The sequence below is a fragment of the Triticum aestivum genome, chromosome 1B (assembly GCF_018294505.1).
Source record: "Triticum aestivum cultivar Chinese Spring chromosome 1B, IWGSC CS RefSeq v2.1, whole genome shotgun sequence".
Taxonomy (NCBI): domain Eukaryota; kingdom Viridiplantae; phylum Streptophyta; class Magnoliopsida; order Poales; family Poaceae; genus Triticum; species Triticum aestivum.
Genome location: NC_057795.1, coordinates 107,275,505 through 107,298,719, shown reverse-complemented (window position 1 = coordinate 107,298,719; position 23,215 = coordinate 107,275,505). Strand labels below are relative to the sequence as shown.

The window sequence follows — 23,215 nt, the reverse complement described above, 5'->3', positions numbered from 1 at the left end:
TGAAGCTGCTTATATATTGGGCAACAAGATCTATAGAGATAGATAAAGTCGCTTAATTGGACTTTCACAAAGCACATACCTTGATAAAGTTTTGAAAAAGTTCAAAATGGATCAAGCAAAGAAAGGGTTGTTGCCTGTATTACAAGGTGTGAAGTTGAGTCGGACTCAATGCCCGACCATAGCAGAAGATAGAGAGTAAATGAAAGATGTTCCCTATGCTTCAGCCATAGGCTCTATCATGTATGCAATGTTGTGTACCATACCTGATGTATGCTTAGCAATAAGTTTAGCAGGGAGGTACCAAAGTAATCCAGGAGTGGATCACTAGATAGCGGTCAAGAATATCCTAAAGTACCTGAAAAGGACTAAGGATATGTTTCTCGTTTATGGACGTGACAAAGAGGTAGTCATAAATGGTTATGCCGATGCAAGCTTTGACACTGATCCGGATGATTCTAAATCGCAAGCCGGATACATGTTTATATTGAAAGCTGGAGCTGTCAGTTGGTGCAGTTCTAAACAAAGCGTCGTGGCAGGATCTACATGTGAAGCGGAGTACATAGCTACTTCAGAAGCAGCAAATGAAGGAGTCTGGATGAAGGAGTTCATATCCGATCTAGGTGTCATACCTAGTGCATCGGGTCTAATGAAAATCTTTTGTGACAATACTGGTGCAATTGCCTTGGCAAAGGACTCCAGATTTCACAAGAGAACCAAGCACATCAAGAGACGCTTCAATTCCATCCTGAACCAAGTCCAGGTGGGAGACATAGAGATTTGCAAGATACATACGGATCTGAATGTTGTAGACCCGTTGACTAAGCCTATTCCACGAGCAAAACATGATCAGCACCAAGGCTCCATGGGTGTTAGAATCATTACTGTGTAATCTAGATTATTGACTCTAGTGCAAGTGCGAGACTGAAGGAAATATGCCCTAGAGTCAATAATAAAGTTATTATTTATTTCCTTATATCATGATAAATGTTTATTATTCATGCTAGAATTGTATTAACCGGAAAATAATACATGTGTGAATACATAGACAAACATAGTGTCACTAGTATGCCTCTACTTGACTAGCTCGTTGATCAAAGATGGTTGTGTTTCCTAACCATAGACATGAGTTGTCATTTGATTAACGGGATCACATCATTAGGAGAATGATGTGATTGACTTGACCCATTCCGTTAGCTTAGCACTTGATCGTTTAGTATGTTGCTATTGCTTTCTTCATGACTTATACATGTTCCTACAACTATGAGATTATGCAACTCCCGTTTACCGAAGGAACACTTTGTGTGCTACCAAATGTCACAACCTAACTGGGTGATTATAGAGGAGATCTATAGGTGTCTCTGAAGGTACATGTTGAGTTGGCGCATTTCGAGATTAGGATTTATCACTCCGATTGTCGGAGAGGTATCTCTGGGCCCTCTCGGTAATGTACATCACTATAAGCCTTGCAAGCAATGTAGCTAATGAGTTAGTTGCGGGATGATGCATTACATAACGAGTAAAGAGACTTGCAAGTAATGAGATTGAACTAGGTATTGAGATACCGACGATCGAATCTCGGGCAAGTACCATACCGATGACAAAGGGACCAATGTATGTTGTTATGCGGTTTGCCCGATAAAGATCTTCTTAGGATGTGTAGGAGCCAATATGAGCATCCAGGTTCCGCTATTGGTTATTGACCGGAGACTTGTGTCGGTCATGTCTACATAGTTCTCGAACCCGTAGGGTCCTCACGCTTAAAGTTAGATGACGGTTATATTATGAGTTTATATGTTTTGATGTACTGAACGTAGTTTGGAGTCCCGAATTTGATCACGTACATGACAAGGAGTCTCGAAATGGTCGAGACGTAAAGATCGATATATTGGATGACTATGTTCGGACACCGGAATACTTTCGGGTGGTTTCGGGCATATACCGGAGTACTAGGGGGGTGGTACCGGAACCCCCCGGGGGGTTAATGGTCCTCATGGGCCTTCAGTGGAAATGACGAGGGGCGGCTACGGTAGGCCGCGCGCCCCCCAGTCCGAATAGGACAACAAGGGGGGGTGGCGCCCCCCTTTCCTTCCTCTCCTCTCTCTCTTCCTTCCCCCTCCTACTCCAACTAGGAAAGGAGGGAGTCCTTTTCACGATGGGAGTAGGACTCATCACTGGCGCGCCTCCTCCTGGCCGGCCGCCCCCTCCCCGTTTATCCTTTATATACGGGGGCAGGGGGGCACCTCTAGACACAACAATTGATCCCTTGGATCTCTTAGCCGTGTGCGGTGCCCCCCTCCAACATATCCACCTCGATAATATCGTAGCGGTGCTTAGGCGAAGCCCTACGTCGGTAGAACATCATCATCGTCACCATGCCGTCGTGCTGACTGAACTCACCCTCAAGGCTCGGCTGGATCGGAGTTCGAGGGACGTCATCAAGCTGAACGTGTGCTGAACTCGGAGGTGTCGTACGTTCGGTACTTGATCGGATTGTGAAGACGTACGACTACATCAACCGCGTTGTGCTAACGCTTCCGCTTTCGGTCTACCAGGGTACGTCGACAACACTCTCCCCTCTCATTGCTATGAATCACCATGATCTTGCGTGTGCGTAGGAATTTTTTTGAAATTACTACGTTCCCCAACAAGAGCGTCGATCCAAGCAGCTCCAAGATCCGGCGGGCGGGCGTTTCAAGACTGTGGCTCCGAGTACGCAAGCACATAAGCGCACTCGGACTTCGACTCCGGAGCCAACAGAGAAGGTCACCAAGCAGCCCAAGGTCGCCCCTTCGAAGCCTCGGAAGACCTTGCCCAAAATCAAGATGGATGTTCCTGTTGCTTCTGCGTGAGTGTTCTATCTTTCGGTGTTTTCCATACCGACTCATACTTCCGCTCTGACCGTATGGATCATGAACTTTTTAGTGCTGAAACTTCCGTGCCTCCATGGATGTTGACAAGGCCTCGGGTGATGAGGAGGCTGATGACGCGGCTACTTCCAAAGCTGGTACGCTCTTGCCATCTTGAATTTGTTCTGCCGACTAGGTTGCCGGTCAATTGAACTCTTACGCTTGCTTTTTATTGCAGCTCCGTGGGACGTCATTGAGCTTCCATATGATGAGGAAGAAGTGCCTCTGAAAGAGAGGATCAGGAGGGGCAGGGCCTTGATACGTCCGCAACATATCTATAATTTTTTATTGTTCTATGCTATTATATTACCCCTTTTGGATGCTTATGGGCTTTATTTTACACATTTATATCATTTTTGGGACTAACCTACTAATCGGAGGCCCAGCCCGTATTGCTATTTTTTTGCCTATTTCAGTATTTCGAAGAAAAGGAATATCAAACGGAGTCCAAACAGAATGAAACCTTCAGGAACGTGATTTTTGGAACGAACGTGATCCACAGGACTTGGAGTGCAAGTCAAGAAACAGCCGAGGCGGACACAAGATAGGAGGGCGCGCCCACCCCTACAGGGCGCTCCCCCTGTCTCGTGGGCCCCTCGGACGGCCACTGACGTACTTCTTCCTCCTATATATGCCTACGTACCGCAAAAACATTCAGGGAGCCAACGAAAAACAATTTCCACCGCCGTAGCCTTCTGTACCCACGAGATCCCATCTTGGAGCCTTCGCCGGCGCTTCGCCGGAGGGGGAATCGACCATGGAGGGCTTCTACATCAACACCATAGCCCCTCTGATGAGTTGTGAGTAGTTTACCACAGACCTTCGGATCCATAGTTATTAGCTAGATGGCTTCTTCTCTCTTTTTGGATCTCAATACAATGTTCTCCCCCTCTCTTGTGGAGATCTATTCGTTGTAAACTCTTTTTGCGGTGTGTTTGTCGAGATCCGATGAATTGTGGGTTTATGATCAAGTTTATCTATGAGAAATATTTGGATCTCCTCTGAATTCTTTTATGTATGATTGAGTTATCTTTGCAAGTCTCTTCGAATTATCAGTTTGGTTTGGCCTACTAGATTGATCTTTCTTGCCATGGGAGAAGTGCTTAGCTCTGGGTTCAATCTTGCGGTGTCCTTTCCCAGTGACAGCAGGGGCAGCAAGGCACGTATTGTATTGTTGCCATCGAGGATAAAAAGATGGGGTTTATATCATATTGCTTGAGTTTATCCCTCTACATCATGTCATCTTGCTTAATGTGTTACTCTGTTCTTTAAGAACTTAATACTCTAGATGCAGGCAGGAGTCGGTCGATGTGTGGAGTAATAGTAGTAGATGAAGGCAGGAGTCGGTCTACTTGTTGCGGACGTGATGCCTATATACATGATCATGCCTAGATAATCTCATAATTATTCGCTTTTCTATCAGTTGCTCGACAGTAATTTGTTCACGCACCGTAATACTTATGCTATCTTGAGAGAAGCCTCTAGTGAAACCTACGGCCCCCGGGTCTATCTTTTATCATATTTGCTTTCATTCTACTTTTATTTGCATCTTTAATTTGCGCATGTATATTAGAAAATACCAAAAATATATTTATCTTATCATACTGTCTCTATCAGATCTCACTTTCGCAAGTGGCCGTGAAGGGATTGACAACCCGTTTATTGCGTTGGTTGCGAGTTCTTTGTTTGTTTGTGTAGGTGCATGGGACTTTTGAGGAGGCTCCTACTGGATTGATACCTTGGTTCTCAAAAACTGAGGGAAATACTTACGCTACTTTGCTGCATCACCCTTTCCTAAAGACATAACAGGCCTCAAGCGGGAGGACGACCAAGGGTCAGGTGCCTCAGCCGACATCGGCACCAGAGACGATGGTCCAGTGATCTGGAGATCCGGCACGGGCCAATGTTACCTTTGCCAATCCATTGTCGACTGACCGTGATTCGGCGTCGACTTCTCAAGTCTCTGCTGCGCCTGCACAACTCCATGCTTCAGATCCTGTGATTGCTCCGATTGTACTGCCGTCATCGCTCTTCGTTGCATATCACACTCCAGACGACCCGCCGAGTGCTGCCAGGGAGGCCCTTCTCCAGGCAAACCTCGTGATGGAGCAGATGAAGGTGGTGCATGAGGCCAGTCAGGTTGCCTACAATGCCAGCACCACTCTGCAAGCAAACGTCAAGGTTAGTTGGTTTCCGACTGGTCCCTTGACTAGTGGTAGTTGCAACTGTTGCTTCATTGTCCGTAAGGTGTCCTTGGATGAGCGTTTTGGAACCTTTTATGTGCATATATCATGGGTCTGCATTTCACGTCCAATCACCCACTGGGTGTTCTGTCTTAGTGTTGAATAGTTCTTCCACTTGAGTCGACCATGTTGAGTCGAGTGTTTTTCTGAACCAGTGGGGGCACGCAGAGTGCACCCACTGGGTGTATTCCCCGAGCCTGCGGTCGACTGCTGGTAGTCGGCTGGGGTATGAGAATATCGTCTTCTGTTTTTTTACTCATGCTGGGCAGACCATGCCGAGTGGAAAACCGGACAAATGGGGGCACCCAAGTGCACCCATTGGGTGTAGTCCCCGAGACTACTGTTGAATGTTCGACTCAGCGGTAGTCTTAGAGCAATTTTCACTATGATTGACTTTTGTTTCCTCCGACTAACATATCTTATTTGTTGACAGCAGAAATCTTGTGATCTTTGGAGCTCAATTTGCTGAACTAGAGAAGAAGCAGATCAGCCTCAACTTTGATCTGGAGCTGGCCAAGAAGAATCTCAAGAAGGCCCAGGATGAAGTAGCTACCATGGGAGGTAACAATTCATCGACTGTCTTCCTTATGACTCTCTCTTTTTTTCAGTCTCTTGAACCGAGTGATTCCACTCGAACAGATGTGCGTAGTGAAAACCATCAACTCCAAGCTCGTCTAAAGAATGTTATTTCTTTAGAGAAAATGAAGCAGGCTCTAGAGAAGAAGGATCAAGACCTTGCCGCAACTCAAAAGGAGGTGCGAGAGAAAAGGCACTTCCTGACAAGAAGCTGGCCTCATTCAACAAGTTGGAAGAGGAGAACTCGAAGTTGAAGACTGCCGTTACCGAAGCCAACCAGGAGGTTGCACGACTGAAGAAGGACCAGGAAAGCTTGACTGACGAAGTTGGAAGTCTCAAGGCCAAGAAGGGTGAACTGGAGGCTTATCTGGTACAGCTTGCCGAGAAGCTAGTCTTGAAACTTGAAGGTATTTCCTTTTGTCCGATTGGTTTGGCGATGTCGACTGACATGTCTTGTTAAACTGTTGACTCACCGCTTTTCCGACTATGCAGAACTTTGTCAAGACTTTGAAGCAGAAACTGGGCGGGTCGAGACAGGTCTTGACCCCATAAAGTCTCCTGTGAAATATGATGTTGTGATGAATGTGCTGTGATTGGAGTCTCGCCTAGACAGTGTTGTGGATTATCTCACTCGTCTGAAGGTGGCAATGTCGCGGATCGATACTGAACTCTGGCCTCAGACGGAACTCCCACAGGATCTCGAGTCTCTGATGACTCGACTGAATCAAATCCCTGGTCGAGTGCAGGAATGGAAGAAGTCATCTGCTCATTGTGGCGCCGATGTTGCTTTGTCGTTGGTCCGAGTCCACTACAAGGATGTCAGAGAAGACAAGCTGGCGCCTCTCAAGGTTGCCAACACTAAGAAGCTCAGCTTCTAGTCCTTCATGGGCACCTTCCTTGACGCCGCCACTCGCATCGGACACTGCGTCGACCTTGATAGCTTCGTCGAGCCAGCCAGTCCTCCTCCTGCCGAGTGAACAAACATTATGCTCCGCCTTTATTTGCCTCAAAATACCAAGTGGTTATGTAACCGTTAAACTCTTTCAGGCTTAATGCCTGAGTACTTCTGCCTGTTGTGGTTTTGAGCTTTTGTGGGATTTATATGAACTTGGTTTTCCTTGAATACGATGGCTTTGCCTTTATAGCTTTTGAATGTCTTTCGGTTCCGAGTGAAACTTGATCTTTTCACCTTTCGTCGAGTGGCTCTGACGATGTGTTCAATCCACACCTCGTTGTCCTTGCAGATCGTATGGAGCGTATATTGTACTTGTGATGCAGCTCTGACGCTGTGTTCAATTGACACCTCATCATCCTTGCGGATCAAGATGGAGCGTACATTGTACTTGTGATGCAGCTCCGACATTGTGTTTAGTCGAAACCTCGTCGTCCTTGCGGATCGAGATGGAGCGCACATTGTACTTGTGACATAGCTCAAAAGATCTCTGTGACTTAGGCGAGTACAGGGTCGCAGCTACGCCCTCAAGTGGGTGGGTTGCTCTCCACTCGGAGTGTTTTTCAACTTAGGCGAGTACAGGGTCGCAGCTAAGCCCCCGAGTGGGAGGATAGCTCTCCACTCGGAGTGTTTTTTAACTTAGGCGAGTACGGGGTCGCACCTAAGCCCCAGAATGGGAGGATTGCTCTCCACTCGGAGTGTTTTTTAACTTAGGCGAGTACAGGGTCGCAGCTAAGCCCCCGAGTGGGAGGATTGCTCTCCACTCAGAGTGATTTTTAACTTAGGAGAGTACAGGGTCGCAACTAAGGCCCCGAGTGGGAGGGTTTCTCTCCACTCGGAGTGTTTTTAACTTAGGCGAGTACGGGGTCGCAGCTAAGCCCCCGAGTGGGAGTAGTGCTCTCCACTCGGGGTGTTTTTAACTTAGGCGAGTACGGGGTCGCAGCTAAGCCCCCTTGTGGGAGGATTGCTCTCTACTCGGAGTGTTTTTAACTTAGGCGAGTACGGGATCGCAGCTAAGCCCCCGAGTGGGAGGATTGCTCTCCACTCAAAATGTTTTTCACTTAGGCGAGTACGGGGTCGCAGCTAAGCCTCCGAGTGGGAGGATTGCTCTCCACGCGGAATGTTTTTAACTTAGGCGAGTACGGGGTCGCAGCTAAGCCTCCGAGTGGGAGGATTGCTCTCCACTTGGAATGTTTTTAACTTAGGTGAGTACGGGGTCGCAACTAAGCCTCCGAGTGGGAGGATTGCTCTCCACTTCGAATGTTTTTAACTTAGGCGAGTACGGGGTCGCAGCTAAGCCCCCGAGTGGGAAGATAGCTCTCCACTCGGAGCGTTTTTAACTTAGACGAGTACGGGGTCGCAGCTAAGCCCCCGAGTGGGAGGATTGCCCACCACTAGGAGTGTTTTTTTAACTTAGGCGAGTACGGGGTCGCAGCTAAGCCCCTTAGTGGGAGGATTGCTCCCACTTGGAATGTTTTTAACTTAGGTGAATCAGGTTCGCGGCTAAGCCACCCACTAGGGGATTCAGACACAAATGATTACGAGAAATCAATCATTTAAGATACTGTAAAAATCTTGTCTTTGGTAAGCAAACTGAAGTACTCTTATTACAACTCGTCGGGTTGAGTGATTTTAGGTATAGAAAGGACAAAGCAGCTCTGCGTTCCATGCGCGTGGCTCGTGCATATTCTTGGCTACGTTGTAGATGTGGTACACTCTGTTGTGAAGCACCTTGGTGATGATGAAGGGACCTTCCCAGGACGGAGCAAGCTTGTGAGGCCGTTTCTGATCCACTCGGAGCACAAGGTCTCCTTCCTGGAACGCTCGACCTTTGACATTACGGGCGTGGAATCGACGCAGATCTTGGTGATAGATGGTTGACCAAATCAAAGCCATCTTGTGTTGCTCTTCCAGGAGATCAACTACGTCTTCGCATGCCTTCCTTGCTTCACCTTCTGAGAAGAGTTCCACCCGGGGAGCATTGTGCAGCAAGTCACTTGGAAGCACAGCCTCGGCACCGTACGCTAGGAAGAAAGGGGTTCGGTCAGTCGACCGGTTCAGCATTGTTCTCAGCCCCCATAGGATGGACGGTAACTCAGTCACCCAAGCTCCAGCGGTGTGCTTCAGGTCGTGCATCGGTCGGGGTTTTAACCCTTGGAGGATCAAACCATTCGCCCTTTCTGCTTGCCCATTCGACAACGGATGTGCGACAGACACATAGTCGACCTGAGTGCCTTGGGATGCACAGAATGCCTTGAACTCATCAGAATCAAAATTGGAGCCGTTATCTGTGATAATGCTGTGAGGAAGTCCATATCTGAATATCAACTCCTTGATGAAACTGATGGCAGTGCTTGAGTCAAGGTTTTTGATGGGCTTGGCTTCGATCCACTTAGTGAACTTGTCGACTGCTATGAGAAAATGAGTGAAACCACTTCTGTCGGTCTTGAAGGGTCCAACCATATCCAACCCCATACTGCAAAACGGCCGGACGAGTGGAATAGTCTTCAAGGCAGACGCAGGCTTGTGAGACATGTTGGAGTAGAACTGGCAACCTGCGCACTTGTCGACTGAATTTTTTGCCATCTCATTTGCTCGAGGCCAATAGAACCCCGCTCGGCATGCTTTGGGCATGATGGTCCGAGAGGACGCATCGTGACCACAGGTCCCCGAGTGGATATTGTTTAGGATCATTCGACCTTCTTCCGGGGTGATGCAGCGTTGAGCCACTCCTGTCACACTTTCTCTGTAAAGCTGTCATTTTATCATGGTGAAAGCTTTTGATTGACGGACTATCTGGCGAGCCTCATCCTCATCATCTTGAGCTCCTGCCTGAGAATGTACGCGATGTACGGTATCGTCCAATCGGGCGTAATCACCAAGACTTCCATGATCAAGTCGACCACAACTGGAACTCAATCTCAGTCGGGTCGGTTGAACTTATTGGTTGCGGGGGCTCTTCCTTGAAGGGATCTTCTTGTACTAACGGGGTGTAGAGATGCTCCAAGAACACATTGTTGGGGATAGGCTTCCGAGTGGAACCTATCTTCGCCAGATCATCAACAGCTTGATTCTTGATTCGTGGTATGTGGTGGAGCTCTAACCCCTCAAACTTCTTCTATAGCTTTCTCACTGCATTGTAATAACTGGTCATTGTTGGACTCCTGATGTCCCATTCCTTCATTACTTGATTAACCACTAAGTCTGAGTCGCCGTAGACCATCAAGCATCGGACGCCGATTGAAATGGCCATACGCAACCCATACAATAGCGCCTCATACTCAGCTTCATTGTTTGAAGAATCAAAGTGAACTGGAGGACATAACTGAGCTTGTCACCTCTTGGGGACACTAAAACCACTCCTGCACCAGAGCCATTCAACATCTTGGACCCATCAAAGAACATGGTCCAATGTTCCGACTGAATCTGAGTTAGCTGCTGTTGTTCTATCCACTTATGAGGAAATCTGTGATTGCTTGAGACTTGATGGCTTTCTTTGCCTCAAACTTGATATCTAAAGGAAGGAGTTCAATCGCCCATTTTGCCACTCGACCAGTTGCATCTCTTTTATTCAGAATTTCTCACAATGGAGCGTCACTGACGACTAAAACTGAATAGTCAGAGAAATAGTGTGCAACCTTCTTCGTGGTCAGGTAAATCCCATAAACAAGCTTCTGAAAATGAGGATATCTCTGCTTGGACGGGGTCAAGACTTCTCAAATGTAATACATAGAGCGCTGAACTTTGAAGGCTTTGCCTTCTTCCCGCTCGATCGTGAGCACTGTGCTAACAACGTGTCCCGTGGCTGCAATGTAAAGCAGTAAAGGCTCCTTGCTGACTGGAGCAGCAAGCACCGGCTGGGTGGAAAGCAGGGCTTTGAGTTCTTCAAACAGTGCTTCAGCTTCGTCATTCCACTCGAACTTGTCAGACTTCTTCATCAGTCGGTAAAGAGGCAGTGCCTTTTCACCGAGGCGTGAGAAGAATCGGCTCAATGCAGCCAAACAACTAGTAAGCTTCTGAACATAGTTCACACGCACTGGGCGCTTCATTCTGAGGATTGTGCCAATCTTCTCTGGATTCGCGTCGATCCTTCATTCAGAACCGAGAAAACCGAGTAACTTTCCGCCGGGAACTCCGAATCTGCATTTTGATGGATTGAGCTTGATATCATATCTTCTTAAATTGGCAAAGGTTTCAGCGCGGTCAGTTAGCAGGTCAGAACCTTTGCGTGACTTAACCACTATGTCATCCATGTATTCTTCCACATTCTGACTGATTTGAGTGAGCAGGCACTTCTGAATCATGGGCATGAATGTGGCACCAGCATTCTTGAGGCCAAAGGGCATAGTAACATAGAAAAAACACCCGAACGGGGTGATGAAAGCTGTCTTTATCTCATCGGGTCCATACAGTCGGATTCGATGGTACCCGGAGTAAGCATCCAGAAAGGATGGTGGTTCACATCCCGCAGTTGAGTCGACTATCTGGTCGATGCGGGGTAGAGGAAAATGATCTTTCGGGCAGGCCCGATTGATGTGCTTGAATCTAATACAAATTCGAAGTGATTTATCTTTCTTGGGGACTATAATGACATTGGCGAGCCACTCAGAGTGGTATATCTCGCGAATGAACTCGGCAGCCAGAAGCCAAGCCACATTCTCGCCAACCGCCTTTCTTTTCTCCACGACGGTCCGATGGAGAGGCTCCGTAACAGGTTTTGCCTTTGGGTCGACTCACAAACGGTGCTCAACCAGTCCCCTGGGTACACCTGGCATGTCAGATGGCTTCCATGCAAAGATGTGCCAGTTCTCACGGAGGAACTGGATGAGCGCTTCTTCCTATTTGCTGTCGAGTGTCGTTGAGATATGGGTCAGAGCAGCATGGGGGTCGGTCGGGTGAATGTGGACTGGCCTAGTCTCGTCGGCCGACTAAAATGCGGACTCCGAAGCAGGCCTCTTGGCATGCAACAAATCACCGAGATCTGCAGTCTTCTGGTACTCTTGAAACTCCACTGCTGCCATCTGCTCATCTACTATCTTCGCACCGTCCTGAAGACAATCCTCTGCTCTCTACCGGTTACCAGCGACCGTTATCATGCCTTTGGGGCCAGACATCTTCATCTTGAGGTGCACATAACATGGTCGAGCCATGAAGCTAGCATAGGCAGGTCTGCCCAAAATGGCATGATAGGCACTTTCGAAATCCATAACCTCAAACGTCAACTTTTCTTTGCGGTAATTCTTCTCATCATCGAAAACAACGTCAAGAGTGATCTAACTGAGTGAGTCGGCTTTCTTCCCTGGGATGACTCCGTGGAATCTCATGTTGCTTTCGCTGAGCTTGGACATCGGAATGCCCATCCCTTTGAGGGCCTCAACATATAGGATATTCAGACCACTGCCACCATCCATCAAAACCTTGGTCAGTCGGGTGCCCCAAACGTCTGGGTCGACCACAAACTCTTGCCGCCCAGGGGTAGCAACGCATGGCGGGTGGTCGGACTGGTCAAATATAATAGGGGTAGCAACGCGTGGCGCGTGGCGTGATGGAATAGGTACTAAAGAATAGAAAGGCATGGCATATTGACATGTATTCCCTCCATCCGGAAATAAATGGATGGGTCTATGCGTATTTCAGTTCTAGATACATATAGTTTTATCCATTTCTGTGACATGCAATCCGGACGGAGCGAGTATGATGTAAGAGCCAGGGATACGACAGGACAACACAATAAGAAAACACTGAGAACCCATTGTAGGACGAAAGTATTCAAAGCCAATCATATGAGATAGTACGCTCATGCAGCTCAGGATGCAAAACTACCAGGCAGTTTTCCTTACAAAAATCGACATTGTGGCCTTTAATCATACATTTTGCTAAAACTAAATTTAGATCAGATAAAGGTTGGATCCATACCGATTAACAAAATACATGCTGATGTAAAAAATATAGTGATATACAATATTGACTTACATCTGCATTGGAGCACAGAGTATTCCTACAAGAATCTTTCCTCTCAAACGATACGAGTGTAGAAATTCTTCTATCTGTTAATATTATTTTCTAAAAGAGAGATGGGTAAGAAACATGTAGAAAATATGATCAGCATGCAATAAAATTTTATGATGCAAGGATATGCACATGCTTCTTAGAATGGAGTTGAGATATTTTTGCTGGACTGGAGTGGACTAGTTCTTTGGCCACTGGAATCTACTTATTATCAGTAGGAGTTGGGTTTCTCTCTGCTAGAAGAGTATCTATAAAAACTGGAGTTGGTTTACTATCTTTTGGTGTTTGGATCTTTTTCAAAGACCTTGTTTATAACCCTTTAGATTCTAACATAGTCGTCTTCCCCTTGCATGCCTTGTATAGAAGAATGGTGCTTTAATTACAAAACATGCTACAGCAAAGAGATGGAATAGGTACTGAAGAATAGGAAGGGATGACATATTGACAAGTATTCCCTCCATCCGGAAAAAAATGGATGGGTCTAGGCGTATTTCAGTTCTAGATACATCCTTTTTTATCCATTTCGGCAACATGTAATCTGAACGGAGGGAGTATGGTGTAAGAGCTAGGGATACGACAGGACAACACATTAAAGAAACACTAGTTGAATATAAAACTGTATGCTAGCGGAATACATACAGAAAAAACTAAGGCAACATACACATGTATGATTGGGAAACTAAAATGGCATTGCAACAGACCACTAGATCATCACTTCAATGTAAAAAAAACATGGTATGGTAGACAGATGAAGTACATACTGATGAATAACAATGCATAAGATATTCAGAAGCATGAGGTACAAATTAAGAAGATGGCATTGCGATAGAGTAGAATGACAGTACTTGAATTTGAAAACATGTTATCATGAATGGAATAGGTACGGAAAAACAGGAAGGCATGACATATTTACATGCATGATCAACATGCTAAGAAATTGGCATTGCAACAGTGTAGATACACTCCAGGACATTATATGCATGTTGTACCCATATCACGGGCCAAGTTAGAGCAAGGACCCTGTGGGGTGAAGAGGATTCACCATCATTCTGCAAGTCTTCTGAAGAACTGCCTTTACATGGCCCATCATATTGGGTATCATTGACATCAAGTTTATTGGCCTTTATATTGCTCCGTGAGGTTCTTGTGGATATATCAGTGTGTGCAATTATATCTGACATGCATGTAAGACAACTAGTAGTTAGATTTATGTAATGAGTGCATGTAGGAGACGACATAAATAGTAGGACTAGGGTTAAGTAGCAGCAACAAGTCTCAAAAACTAAAGGGAGAACACAGATGAAAGCTACAAAATATGTATCGTTTGTACTCGAGCTTAACTAGATGGCACACAAAAGTATTATAGAACAACATAGGTAATACTAGAAGTGGTATAATACTACAATCACCAGCCTATGGGATATCATTGGCTGATGGATGATAACTATGAACAGTGTTACCTAAAGAACAAGTCTCTTAGCTGAACTATGGAACAATGTTAACTCCTGACCCGTAAAAGATCAGCATGAATATACAGTGAAATATGATAATCTATTTTCCATGCTTAGATGAATAACAAAGCCATAAATGTTGCACACAACTAAGACGAGGGTACAACCTATCTGGCCGCCATCCATAGGAGTGAGCATCATGTGTTGACTTGTCGATGGCCCTACAGTTGTTGTGGCTGTCCATGTCGAGCATGCACATTCGATGTAGGGAACTACTGAGTGGGGACTATAGCTCCCTTTTGGTGTATGCTTCCCTTGTTGGAGCAGTTGCGGTGAGTCGGAAGACGGTATGGCTGAAGATGCAGAAAACGCATAATGTTAAGAGCGACACATCTCTTTGATCTGAAGAAATACCCTAAGAGATCAACAGCAAGGTACAAGAGTGGTCACACGTCTGTTGACTGAAGACTAAATTGGGGTCACACGATTTATTTTTATTTTGGTATTGTTCGATCTACGCTGGATGGCTTGATGGCCATCTTGTGCCTCCCGGCTGACATTGTTCAGAATCTTCCCCGAAGAGCCAGCGACCAACGGCAGAGCAGCCTGCCTCCACCGTCTATGGCCCCGACCAAAACCCCGCTGCCCGCACCACCGCACTGCCGTGGTTGGGCCGCCCCCGGGCCAATCCACTAAGACCCGCCATCATCTAGATCCGGCAGCGGCAGTACCTTCAACCCGTGCAACTCTAAGATAGCCATCTAAGTGTTGCTTTCATGGAGAACTTGCGCCGCCGCACCCTTACATTAGACACCAGCCAACCGACAACCTAGGAGCTCCACCGCCTCGAGGGGTGCTGCTTCCCATTGGGACTCGATTGGCCCAGAATAAAAATTTAGACAGCTGACGCCTAAATAAAGTGATTTGAGATGAGGGTGTGACCTATCTAGCGGCACGGTGAAGTAGGCAGCTCCAGCTGCCGAGTCGGTGAGGCCGGCACGGTTGCGGTGGCTACTAGTGGCAGGGAAGCAGAGATGTCGCGACGGTCGAAGGCTACGGGGAAGCAGCACCGGGACTCTGGACGAATCCGAAGTTGGAGCCTCTCTGGCACCGTGAACAACGGCGGGGGTGAATCGGCTTCGGTACGGTTCACGCGGCCGTCGTCGAGGCAGCTCCAGCAGCACGGAGTAAGAGGCACACGGCCAGTGCACGGCAGTAAATGGACAGCGTCTCCGGTATTAGGGAGGAGGGCGGCTGTGAAATTGGTGAGGTGGGGGCGCGATGGAGGATGGGCTGAGGTTTCGCGGCTCGGGAGAAGGTGATTTGGCTCTCACGAGGTATGAATGTGGAGGGAATTGCGAGGGGAGTGGAACCACGTTTTACAGGCGCTTTTGTCTGAAATTTGGGGGGAGTTACAGTTCTACCCCTGCCTTTAGGCTTCTCAGCTTGGGATATAGAGTAAGTTTGCTTCTCCCCAAATAGTGGGCGGGAGCGATTTCGGGCGAGGAGAGCGTGTTTTGAAATAGTGGGCGCGAGCTATTTCGGGCAAGGAGAGGGTGTTTTGCTGACCATGGTTTATGAATATTCGGCACATGTCATTTCGGCCGAGGAGAAGGCGCGCTTGGATGAAGTTACGAACCTAACCTTGATGTACAACGGGCCAATTGATGTGTGTCCCACATAGGCTGGTAATTTCGCGTCTCCCATTTATTTGCTCGGGCGAATTCCACCGAGCAGAGGGTGTTTAACGGTTCATTCAAATTTTTGGAGAACGAGCATCCACGTCTACCTTACCAAGTCGATTCAAATCAACTTTTGAAATATTAGCTTGCCACTTCTTTTTTAGATGGAGAGATGATGCTCGGGAGTAATGTGTTTTTACATGCTCGTTGCTAGCGATTTACTATATGACAAATAGTTGACCCACTCAAAAACGGAAATCAAACCCAGAATGAAATATTTCAATTCAATGAAATAGCTGGTACACCAGGTCAAAATAGTGAACTAAATCCAAAATTGAACACCTCAATCGAGTAGCATGTTGTACAGTATTATAGTACTCCATGAACATGTTGAAAGTCAAAATAATGAACTTGTTTGATATACGCATATCTCCATTCATGTGTGGATTGCAGATAACATGTTCTCCAATTTAAATATTTGAATGCAAGTTTATATCAAAACATGGTTTATATCAGTCTTTGATGCATAAAATGCGACCTCCCCCTCTCCCGGACTCCTCTCTCTCTCTCTCTCTCTCTCTCTCTCTCTCTCTCTCTCTCTCTCTCTCTCGCCGACAATCTTCAATTATGTCGCATGTATCCAACACACAAACCTTGTTGGTCCCTCTCCCTCTCTCTCCATCTCTCTCTCTTTTTGTGTGTGGGGGGGTGTCTTTGTAGTTCGCATGCATATATACTCCATCTATAGGTCTCTCTCGCACACTATGTATGATTCTCTAGTCCAAGCTAGATATCTTGGGTGCACTCATTGTACGCACACAAATTCCTTAGCTTGTTGCCCGTAACTCTCTCATGCACCACTCTGTCGTCTCGGAGCCCTTCCCTCTCTCTCTCAATATCTCCATCTACCTGGGTCACACATACACATGCATATTTCACTCGCACTCAATAGACCCATCTAAAACTCTATCTCTCTCCCTCGTTCTCTCTCCATATCACACGCACACACACAATCTCATGCCTATCTATCCAAGTATGATGGTCTCTCACTCATTTGTAGGCACACGCAGTCCCCCCTATATGTATATGACTAGCTAATCTTAGTCTCCATTACAAACATTTGCATGGTCTATCTCAATTTATCTCGGGGCATCTTTTTATCGTGCACGCACCTCCCTCGATCTCCCACCCATATACTCCCCTCACGATCTCGAGGGGGTCTCTCTATCACAAACACACCCTCTCTCCCTCCCCATGTGTGCATGTTCTCCATGTGTCCCTATCGACCTTTGTTCCTTGTTGGCCAGACCTCTATTGGACATGTGCTATAGGGGTGTCTCTCTCTGTTGCAAACAATCACGCACTAGCTATCTTCGTGTATCTCCTCGCCTCGCTTTTCTATCTCGGAGATGCATGCGTGATATGTTTGCATAAGAAACAAAAAAAGCACTCTCTCTCTCTAATTTATCGTTTGTTGTCACTTTCTCTTTCACACACATACTATTTTTGCACACTATTCTCCTTCACACGCACTTGATCTCTCTCGACTTAGGCACTCTCTTCGGTCCATAGCATATATAGTTATTGAAAAGTCAAACATCACAAAGTTTGTCCATGTACATGGAGAAAAATAATTACATCTAGCACGGCAAACATATACCATTAGATTCGCCATGAGATGTAGTTTCATATGATGTATCTTTGGTATTGTAGATATAAATAACATTTTCATAAACCTGGTCAAAGTTTCCAAAGTTTGACTTCTAAAAAATCTACATGCACTGCATTATCGAGCGGATGAAATATTTCTTTCCCCCTCTCAGCTATCTGACGCACCACTCAGCCTTATCGGGGCTCCTCTATCTCTCTCAAACTTTATATCTCCCTAGTTCACACATGCACATGTCTCGCTCGTGCTGTACATATAGACCCATCCAACACTCTCCGCCCTTGTTCTCTCTCTATGTGACACGCACCCCCTAAGTACCGTAATCCCTCACTCCATCATAGGCGCAAGCACCCCCCCTAAGTATGATTATCTCTCACTAGCCATCAGAGACACACGTATTGTCTCCTTCCATCCATACGTCTATCTCGATATCTCTCAGGGTATCTTCTAACACGCACACGCCTTATCACTCGATCTCCCACCCATGTAGTCCAATCACGATCTCCAGGGGATCTCTATATGACAAACATACACTCTCTCCTCCCCATGTCTGCATTTTCTCCGTACGTCTCTCTCGACCACTCTCGCTTGTTTGTCAGACCCTCTTGGCGCGTGCTAGGGGTCTTTCTCTCTCGGTTGCAAACAACAAAACACTATCTCCTCACCTTGCTTCCATTGTCAAAGATGCATGTGTGATATGTTTGCATAAGACACACACGCATTTTCTCTACTTTTTCCGTGTGTTGTCCATGTCTCTTTCACACATGCACACACACTTTTTTCACTCACTCTTTCTATTTCACTCTATCTCTCTCTCTCTCTCTATCTCTCTCTCTCTCTAGTTAGGGACTCTCTCACGTCCATAAGAATATGGATGTTTTGAAAAGTCAAACCTCAGAAAAGTTTGACCAGGTGTATGTGGAGAAAACATTAACATCTGGAACGATCATTAGATTCATCACAAAATGTACTTACTTCATACAATCATTTATCTTTGGTATTGTAGATATAAGTAATTTATTTATAAACTTGGTCAAAGTTTCAAAAGTTTGACTTCAAAAAAATGTTGGAACTACATTATCGAATGGAGGGAGTAGCTCTTTCTCTCTCTCTTTGCTATCTCTTACGGGCCTCCCCTCTCACTCGAACTCTCTATACCGACGGATTATATGCTCACTATGTCAGCATATAGCTCGGTATATTGTTTAGTTGACCAGTCAACCAGTCCACATGCTACCTCGTCAGCTCGTGTTCTCTATCTTCGTGTGCTGGCCCATGTGGCAGTGGGTGAAAATAAGTAAACTAGAGGCCCATCTGACATGCGGTGAAGTAAACAAAGTTGAAACCACTCGGGGTAGCACCCCGCACACTAGTAAATTGAGGGCGCATTGAGGACACACTTCTTCCGCGTGAAGGACGCATTCGCGCACAATTCACCAATGCGTGGCAGCATGCACAGAAGGACGCACTCGCGCACACCCAACACACAACACACACCAGCACACGTGTACACCGGCGTCGCTGCCGGTTGAGATGGACGGCGAGGCAGCCAACAACCAGAGGCGGCTCGAATCAAAACTGCATCCGGCGAGCCTGGACTTCATCAGCAGCCTCCCCAATGACATGCTGCTCGTCATCATCGGCCTCCTCCCCACCAAATCTGCCGTGCAGACTGCCCTGCTCTCCCGGCGGTGGCGCCCTCTCTGGCATCGCGTCCCCCTCAACCTCACCGTCGACAGCTGCCTTGGGGATTGCAAACACATGGCCGTAGTCTCCAAGATCCTTTAATTGCACCCTGGGCCAGCCAGACGCCTTGACATCCACATGTTCAGTAACAGCTTCAAGGTCCAAGCCAAGTTCGATGAGTGGTTCTTATCCCCTGCCCTAGATCAGCTCGAGGAGCTCAGCTTTGAAGTTGGACGATGTCACTCTGTGCCGCCGTCCGTGCTCCGCCTCACGCCAATGCTGCGCCGCGCCAGCTTTAGCTCCTGCTATCTTCCCTAGATTAATGGCACGCCCACCCCTATTCTCCCTCAACTCAAGCAGCTCGACCTCTTTGACGTTGTCATTTCAAAGAAGGCTATGGAGCACCTGCTCTGCAGTTGCGCCCGAGTACCTTCGTCTTGAGCGGATCCATGGGTTCATTAGCCTCCACATCGCCTCGATGAATCTCCGATGGATTTATGTGTCTTGCTGGCCCCACAACAAGACATCAATTGGGAAGAGATCACTCCAGCTGTTCCATGTTATGGTCATTGAGAATGCACCTTTCCTTGAGAGATTGCTTGTATCAGATCTAGAAGGCGCAACAAAAATCAGGGTCATTGACGCACCGAAATTGACAGTGTTGGTGTACTTGTCTGCCAAATTCTCCGAACTCTTTATTGGATCCGTAATCGTTCAAGTACAACACTCATTTTCTTCTCCGTCTTCTTGGAATTCACATTTTAAAATTTCTTCTTGATGTATTTACGACCGTCTTCCAGAAAATGATTCCCACAAGCTTGACCAAGTCTATGCGCACAGTGAAGATCTTGGCAATAAAATCTATCGTCCCCAATCTCGATCAAGCTGTTGGATTCCTTACATGCTTTCCATGCAGGGAGAAGCTACTCATCGAGGTGAAACTTCTTTCCTATTAGTAAACGGCAATCACAACGTAGCTCAATTTGTTCGTAATTGTCCCAAATTACGATGACAAGTGTAGTGTTCAAAACTGCATCTACGCACTGCACTGAAAGAAATATTTTTAGTATTTTTTCTCATGTGATCACCTGCATTGTTTTTTTGTTGTACTACTATAGTAGCCTAGGCTAGTCATAGTGGAAAGTAACTTAGACTAGTAACTCTATGGTTACCCTATAGCAAGTACTACCTCCGTCCTGGTTTACTCTTCCTATTTTGTAGTATCAAAACTTGACCATAGATTTAACTAACAAAATGTTAATGCATGTCACTAAGAACTATATCATTGGATTCATATTTGAACATAATTTCAATTGGTATAATTTTCAGTGACATGCATTGGCATTTTCTTAGGTAAATCTATGGTCAAAATTTTATATTAAGTACGAGGTAGTACAAAAGTGGGCTATAACGGCCCTCCACTATGTAGGCCAAAACACGTGCCAAATTCACTTTTGATGCATTTGGCATCGATGCCCCTCCATTGCTCACCTGGTGCCCCAATCTGGATCACCTACTTTGCCCCGGTGCAAAATTAACTCACGCAATGATAAAACACTTGCATGAGAGAGAGGACAGAGGCAATAAAAAAATACTTGTTTGGGAGAGTGAGAGGCTGGTGTAGTTGGTTTGATTGATTTGTTTATACATGTGGGTCTGTGTGCACAGCGGTGCCAATTCTGCACATCGCGAGAGCGGTACCAAAATCTTTTGATTTGACATCGATGCGTATTATGTGGCATACTTTTGAGAAATATGGCATCGGCCACATAGTGGAAGGCAACAAATGCCCAAGCTCTTCATGTACTCCTAGGTAAATGAGAGTAAAGAGAAAGAGAAAGAGAGAGAGAGAGAAAATATCACTAGCCAGCCAACCCTATTGTATGAGCGAATGATATTGGTACCTCTTGATGACACATCAATCTTATACATCCAGCTGCTCTAATATGTTCTCTTCTTTGCAGATAAAAAAAGACCCGAAAGTGAAAAATGTGCTGCACTATAACAATCTCATCGAATGCCTTGATCCCCATCTTACAAAAATTTATTCGATCAACTATTGAGGTAGCACATCTGAGATTAAATTGGCCAGGTTCTTTGTTCTGGAGGCAAGTGTGCTCAAGGTAATGAGGTTTGGCGTTCTCTGGCGCAACAATGAATGGCGTGCTGATCACCGCAAGCGTCTAAGCCTAAATGACAAAGTCTCCATAGAAGCTGAATTTGTTTTTGAAACATCAAGTGGCCAGAGACTCGAAAACTTATTTGCCCATTAGTGACTTGTCAGGGCGGTGGTTTTTAGTTTGTATGATAATGTTGCATCCACCTAAAGTAATGAAAGTTCTTACGTAAACTTCCTAGTAATTCCCTCTTCGTAGGTGCAGCATTACTCCTAACATTTGTAATATCAGTTTGAAACTTGTAATATTGCCGTGTCCTATTCCTGCGTTTTCGAAATCCTACGAATCAATCAGGTCCTGAGTTGGTGATGATGTTGTTGCTGCCATCTTCTACCAATAGCCGTCCAATCAAGATCTGATGCATACAAACCAAACTTCTCCAGTTTTGCAAAAAGATGCCTGCACTTGTTCCCTATTTACAAACAACTCCTTACACTACAAAAAAATACACTTCCATGATGATACGTGTTTGTCACAGTAGGTCACGTTTTTTGTCATGCATGTACATCCATGACAAATTTATGACAGAATCAAGATAGTCATACATGTGCTGTCGTAGAAGTGTTCCATGACATTACCAAAATTATCATCACGGAAGTGTCCACTTCCATGACGATAAATCGCACGTCACAGAAGTGCTTTCGTCAAGGGTGACCGACCCATGGCATCCACCGCAACGGAACGCCGTTAAGCTATCGGGTCGGATTTTGGATCCGATAATCCGTTAACAGCCATGACCAATGTTGATTTTCCACGTGTAAAATTCTCTTTTGCTGACGGATCCACGTGTCAGCTCCGCGTTGGCACAAGTGTCACTCATCCAACGGTTGAGATGGGCCTATGATATGTTGACACATGGACCGGCCAAAAAGTGGCCCACAATGTTTAAATGGGCTGGCCCAACCGAAGGCCCATAAGATTTAGCGGACCATAATGGGCCGGCCCAGCTAAAGGCCCACAAAATTTAGCGGACCATAATGGGTCGGCCCAGCTAAAGGCCCACAAGATTTTGCAGACCACAATGGGCCGGCCCAGCTAAAGGCCCACAAGATTCTGCAGACCATAATGGGCCGGCCCAGCTAAAGGCCCATCATTCTTGGTCAAATCGGCCCATCAACGGCCTGGTCTAAACTTGTCATCAATGTGGCCCATGGTCACTTCTGGCCCGTTAACAGTCCGCTAAGTAATTAGGCTGAATTACGGCCCGGTGTATTTCCGGCCTGTTAAAGGTCCGGCTTCATTTGGGCCCATATACAGGCCATCAAAACTTTCGGCCCGTAAATGATCGTGAAGGATTTGGGTCATATTCGACCACATCTGTCATTCGGCCTGTTAGAGGCCCACTATAGATTTGGGCCACTTTCGGCCTATTGTCATTTTCGGCATGTTACGTCGGACGTAAACCATGGGCCATATGTGGCCCAACATCATATCGGGCCCATTAACGGCCCATATAAAAATGACGGTAATCTAGACCGACCGAAGTTACGGCCTGTTAAAGGCCCGTGTATTAGGTCAGCGCATTTACGGCTCGTCTGACTTTCGGCTTGTCAAATATCCACATCGTAAATGGGCCACCATTTCGACCTGCTAAGTCCAGTGGTTTATTTGGCACAATCAGGGCCCAATCTCACTTTCGGTCTATTAAAGGCCCATGTTTTTTATGGGCTCGAGATATTTACATCTGTAAACGGCCTATTTTTACTGAGGGCCCAAATTATGTTTAGGCCTGTTAATGGCCCACTATGGGCACATGCGTACCAGAAAATTTTGAAAGCTTATGCTGATTTAAGCCTAGATATTTTTAGTGGGCTACATGCCAATTTCTGCCCGTAATTGTTTTTAGCCCAATTGGAATGGGCCC

General features: G+C 46.3%; 1 protein-coding gene across 1 annotated transcript in view; it reads left to right on the top strand.

Annotated features, from left to right (window-relative positions):
• LOC123077550 (uncharacterized protein DDB_G0284459) overlaps positions 1–23,215 on the top strand; it is a 45,397-nt gene that overhangs the window by 6,418 nt on the left and 15,764 nt on the right. The window contains exons 3-5 of the mRNA XM_044499836.1: positions 5,583–5,710; positions 5,902–6,095; positions 6,472–6,573. Of these exons, the coding sequence (XP_044355771.1) occupies positions 5,583–5,710; positions 5,902–6,095; positions 6,472–6,573 (424 nt within the window). The remainder of the gene's footprint in view (positions 1–5,582; positions 5,711–5,901; positions 6,096–6,471; positions 6,574–23,215) is intronic.